Source organism: Topomyia yanbarensis, chromosome 2, assembly GCF_030247195.1.
Source record: "Topomyia yanbarensis strain Yona2022 chromosome 2, ASM3024719v1, whole genome shotgun sequence".
Taxonomy (NCBI): Eukaryota; Metazoa; Arthropoda; class Insecta; order Diptera; family Culicidae; genus Topomyia; species Topomyia yanbarensis.
This window is the reverse complement of record NC_080671.1, coordinates 172,869,420-172,875,531: the sequence shown is the minus strand read 5'-3', so window position 1 is coordinate 172,875,531 and position 6,112 is coordinate 172,869,420. Positions and strand designations below refer to the sequence as shown.

The window sequence follows — 6,112 nt, the reverse complement described above, 5'->3', positions numbered from 1 at the left end:
CAAAATTGCCCCTTTTGATGTTATAATTGCAATATCTTGTAAAACATTTTAAGATCCACTGAAAATTTTTTACACAATATGTTTAACATGATTTTTTATCATTTAAAGGAAAAATAAGCAAAAAGAATTGATCCAACTTTTAAACAATTGAATTTTTTATAATAATTGTGGAATAAAGAAGTTTTAAAAAAATTCTCAATTTTTCCGGCAAGCTAATGAGAAAATGCAATTTTTTATATTCAATATTTTTTCCATGCATCAAATACTTTTCGATCTATCAGCGATTGAAAAATGTTCAATTTTTCAAACTTCAACAGTTAAAAGCTCATAACTTGAAGTAAATATTATATTCAGCCATAACAAAAATATCTGTCAAATATTTTTAACTAAAGAATTTAAAAAAAAATTGGGATTGAACTAAAATTTTATTTGTAAATCTGACGTTGATTGGCCCGTACGGTGCATGAAAGTTGTCATCGATATCCAAACTATTTTTCGTGAATGAAACGAAATGATTCGTTGTTTTATTAATTGTTTTATATAGTATGAATATTTTTGGAAAGGTTAAATTTTTTTTGTATATAAAAGGAAAAATTACATCGGATCTTTTTGGATCGATGTTTGACAACATCGATTTTATTTCAAAGTGCTCACCCCTATTGAGTACTAGAAAAGTGTTATATTTGCGAAACTTATCCATATATATATTTCGATAACAAGCAACTAATTTAAAAAAAAACTAAATAAATGAAAACAACTCCTATATTTTACCAAAGTTGGTTTTATGAAACTTATTCGTAGCAGAATTAAAAATATATTTTCTCAGTGTATATTCTTATTTGACAGTTTGCGCTCGAACAGGCAGTCGAAATCTAGTACCGCAATCTAACAAGCTCGAACGCTTGGTCGAATGCGATACGTAATGCCGCAATTTAGTTGAAACGACTTCAAAACGTTTCGAATCGAGTCACTCGAATCGAGATGCGGAATGCCACCCCTGAGTAACCGGAACTCAAATTTCAAGTAGTTTCGAATGCGCGTGCAAAATCTTACACTTCAACGGCTTCGCCACCTGGGCGCCAGTTTGACATTTCAAAATAAACTTATTTACATTTTGATGGTTCGTGTTTTGAATTGAGCCTGTCGCAAATAAAATATTTTTGGTCTTGGAATTTGAATAAATTTTAGAGCTTTGTGCATGTATATTGTTAATTTTTTTGCCAATTATTAAACGGACGGTAACTTTAGAATTCATCGATCAAAATGCTACAATTGAATTCTCTAGTGGAGGGTTGTGATTTAAATACACATGAGGGCATCGATGATGCGTGCAGGAAAGTGACGTGTAGAGAGGTTTGTTTCTTTACAATCAACCAACCAAAGTACAGAAATTGCATTAATTATCAAACCGTAGAAAGAAATAGATGCCCGCTTGGAAGGTATCCTTTCTCAACAATGTCAACTGGAGGCAAAAATGCGGAACATCGGTCTTGCTCTGGGAAGCCTCTCACTGGTAGCGGACAAAAGCCGCAATCTGTCGACGATGATCGAGCACACGTCACAGCTAGCGGAAAATGTAAGCGCCAAAGTGCGCCGGTTAGACGAGGCTCGTAGTCGCGTTTCCGAATGCCAGCAGCGAGTGCACGATTTGATAGATTTACAGCTTTGCAGTGAGGGTGTGATGACGGCCATAAAGGAGGAAGACTTCGAAAAGGGCGCTATTCATGTTAATCGATTCCTTTCGATGGACAAAAATCTACTGCAAAAAACTGCTGACGATGTATCTGGTTCGATTATTTCTGTTCGTAAAGCAGTTTTTACTTTGGAGCAAGCCACAACACAGATACGTCAGGTTGTTTGCCAGAAGTTTGAGGATGCGGTCAAGAAAGATGACTTGGCTTCGGTGGAGCGATTTTTCAAAATTTTCCCTCTACTCGGAATGCACGACGAAGGATTGGAAAAATTTATGACGTATATATGCTCAATGCTGCAGGTAAAAGCGCAGAAAGAACTGCGATCGTCGATGGATATTGCTAAAGCGGAAAAGCGAACCACAGTTGCGTTCTCGGATACACTCACAGTTCTGTTAGAGAATATTGCGCGTGTAGTAGAAGTTAATCAAGCGATCATCGAGAATTGTTATGGAGCAGGAAGGTTAATCCAAGTAGTATCTATTTTGCAAAGAGAATGTGACGACGAAGTTGTTCAACTTGTGCAGGAGTTCAACAGAAATCGTCAAATCGGTAAAAGAGTAACACAGATTAACGATTACATAAAAAGTTCCGGAAACGCATCGACTTTGGGTCACTTTCGAAACACGTCTGGAGGCGGTTCGGTTGACAAGCTGAATGCAAAAGATATTGATGCTCTCATAGGTGAAATAACGATTATTCATTCGAGGGCTGAATTGTATGTAAAGTTTATTAAACGAAGATGTGCGGTAAGCGATTTGTTATATTGTCGAAATGCGATTTTGAATAGTAATTCTATTTTACAGAGTGACCTCGAAAAAAGTTCTCTAGAACCTGATGCCAAGGAAGAGAAGTTAAAAAACCTCAACGAGCTGATAAAAAAATCGCGCCTGAGCACCCAAATGCAGGAGGTTTTAGGAACGTATCTACTTTTCGAGCGCTATTTCATGGAGGAGAGTGTTCTAAAAGCGATAGCCTTGGATAACATCGAAACTGGTCAGCAATGTTCCAGCATGTTGGACGATGTGTTTTTCATCATCCGAAAGTGCATTCGGCGTTCGAATGGAACACAATCGTTGGATGGTGTATGTGCCGTTATTAATAATGCTGCCAGCTGCTTGGAGCAAGATTTCATGAATGCTTTGAAATCCCCCATAAAAGCTGGCTATCCTACAGGTTACATCGACTTAGCGCAGTCTGCATTCCAAAGCTCAATTCAGCAGGGTCGGTTGCAAACTAGTGACGTAGACCAAGCTAGAACGAATTTTTTAACAACTCTAAATAATGCGGATATGTCTACCGAGTTCATAGAAACACTGTGGTCAATGATGACAGATGAAGTAAAAATTAATTTCCCCTCCATGACACAACGAGAGAAAGAAAAGCTTGATAGTTGCTTGGCGGGGTTAAAATCGGTGGGAGATTCGTTAAAAGCACTGGTAGATTTTGGTCTACAACAACTTCGAACATCCGCTATTAAACCGCGTATCCATCCGTGGGTTGATCAATTTATCAGTCACAATCACAACCTCACGGAGGAAGAGTTGGCCTCGTATGAAGCTGGAGAAACGTATATCCAATACCTGATTGTTCATGTGGACGGCTTACTAACAGTATTTAAATCTGCCCTCACGCCAAGGAATTATGATGCATTGGTTAGTATCGTTACTACCGAAATCACCATGCGGATGGAGAGAGCCATCAAAAAGTCCACATTCAACCGTCTTGGTGGGCTGGTTCTGGACCAGGAGGTCCGAGCGTTGACTTCGTTCCTTACGGGAGCAACTTCATGGTCCGTTCGTGATAAACTAGCTAAGTTGCAGCAAATGGCTACTATTTTAAATCTGGAAAGTGTTTCTGAGTTGCCTGAATATTGGGACTCGTCCTCGGCTACATGGCGTCTGACGCCTAGCGAGGTCCGGGCAATTCTCGCGCTGAGGTAAGTGCCTATATACGTTTAAAGATCATTTTGTCTGTTTGCTAAAAAATTGTTTGATTTGTAGATTGGACTTCAAAATAGACGATATAAAAAAGCTGAAACTTTAGACAATGTTCAATGCCGTGATAGCCGAAGGGTATTGCAGATAAAATAATATATTCTATAGGTTAATAGAACATTTATCGCATTTCATTGTCTCAAACAATCGAAAATTTGTCTTCAAATGATGAGTTCACTCGGTGTGAGCGCCTATCTCATGCGTTTTTCTTGATGACATTGGCAAACCCAGTGCTACATTGCTCCTATACACATCCATGCATACAGCATACATACGGACTTACATTCAGACATACTATTTGGCACAAGTTTAGAGCGTGTAACGTCGTGTCATCTAGTCTATCATCCTATCATCGCCTTGAGGTCAACGTCATATTGGCAAATTTCGCATTGAATCCGCTTCAATCTCTTTCTAATCTCCTTTTTGTCTCCTACTTTTCTTACAACTGTGCTGTTTCATCTCTATCTTATAACTTAATTCGATTATCCCTGTTCTAGTCAATATACGTATTCATTACATTATGGACCAGGCAAGCCCTTATTTTTTTCTATTAATTTTATCCTCAGTAGCTAGACCAGTGAAGGTATTTTGGGATTTCGCAAAAAGAATCTCTGCCCATAAAGGGCATAAGAAGTATTTATCCACTATTCTCCATAAAGTTTGCTCGAATCGAATGTCCGCCTGGTTCGACTCGAATAGACCACACCGACCCGAAAGGGTTGCTTATCATTTCTGAGAGCCGGTGTGCTTGGTCGAGTTTAATAATCATAAGAACAAGTCCGTCTCATAGAAAGGAACTCTATCGGTTCCTCTATTTCCGTCGTATGTCAGGCGCTCAAGGAGTTCTATTGACTCGAATATCAACTATCTGAAGCGAAAAAGATATTATTTACCACATTAAATATTAGTCCCAAATCTTATAATCAACTAAGGCTGTCTGTCGATTCTAGCGCAGAAACGCTAATGATGTGACCATCAAGAATACGTCAGACAACCTCAATTGACCCCCTGCGACACCAGTTTGGCCTTACCAAGCCGTAACGCGGGTGGTGGCGTGAAAACTGCCGAATAGGAGTTGAGAACAGCTTGAAGCAACATCTGATGCTCCAAATGTATGTGATATCAAAGACTGACTTGGATAGTTCCATCCAGCCTATTTTGCATACCTTACATAACTAGACTCACTGTTCTCCATTCACTCACAATTTGCTTAGTTTTGACTTCCGTTTACCGGTGCACGAGTATGGATAGAAAACATGAGAATAAAGAAATCAAACTTCGGTTGTGTTGCGGTTGGGTACTCGGATTGATGTTTATCGGCTATGCTAATGCTGCTAGTTTTTTTTTTATTAAGAATTCTAAACAAATTTCTTTTGGGTATAATATAAGGTATTTTTTCGGCAATTGAAAAAATGTCTTCAGACATCTCTGTTCAAATAAATTATGTTCGTGGTCATAAATGGCGTTCCTTAACTCAATATTGCGGCATTTTCATAACGATTTATCATCAGAAAGTTTGCAATATGAGTATGTTTGGTATGGGAAACTGCCCAAAAATCAAAAGGAAATGAAAATTTAATAGCCTCCGCTATTTTAATATCTGAGATAGCAGATCAAAATTTAAGATGACGGTGTATTCAAGATATTCTGTCATCTAAAATCACGCGACATGGACATTTTTAATATAAGAAATATGTCAAAAGATCGCAAATTGATGCCGTAATTTAATATCTGATATGGCGAGCTATATTCAATACTACTGGCATTCAATAACGTTTTAATGGTAAAAAATGAAATAAGGGTATTTTTGATATCGAAAAATTTGCCTAGAGGCTAAAAATTATTATTCGTCGCCATTTTGCATCCCAATATGGGCCCAATATTTCACGACGATTTAGTATTTAAAAGCATGCATATTTAAATGATGGCCTATTCATGATGATTTATCAACTAGCATGGTTACAGTATGGACATTAGAGATGGGCGAATGAATCGCGAATCGATCAAAAGAGTCGACTCTTCCAAAAGAGCAAATGAATCGCAATTATTTTTTAAAAAGCTGCGATTCACTGAAGGAGTGACAATTTATTATCAACTCAACGAGAACCAAAACGAACCGAATGAGTTTACCGTGAATATGAATCACTCTAAAATAAACAAACACGATGAACACATGAGCTCTGTTTATCTACACGGAATAAAATATCAACTCATAGCTAATTTTAATTTAATAATAGTAGTAATTTCGCGGGAGAAAGCAATCTTGAAATGGCAGAATTTTTCATGAAAAATAGCAATTTTTATTTCAAATGAGTAAAACAATCTTAATTGAAAAATTATCTCGAAAACTCAACGTAGGGGTTAGGTATACATAGAATATGTATGCAAAGTATGAAATAAATCGGTTGAGTAGTTTTTGAATGA

General features: G+C 37.5%; 1 protein-coding gene across 1 annotated transcript; it reads left to right on the top strand.

Moving 5' to 3' along the window:
* Positions 1–1,129: 1,129 nt before the first annotated feature.
* On the top strand, positions 1,130–3,806 carry LOC131682142 (conserved oligomeric Golgi complex subunit 4). The gene is made up of 4 exons (XM_058963390.1): positions 1,130–1,353; positions 1,415–2,440; positions 2,498–3,630; positions 3,695–3,806. Exons 1-4 carry the CDS (start codon positions 1,264–1,266, stop codon positions 3,735–3,737), a joined length of 2,292 nt encoding a protein of 763 aa, XP_058819373.1. The 5' UTR covers positions 1,130–1,263; the 3' UTR covers positions 3,738–3,806.
* Positions 3,807–6,112: the final 2,306 nt, after the last annotated feature.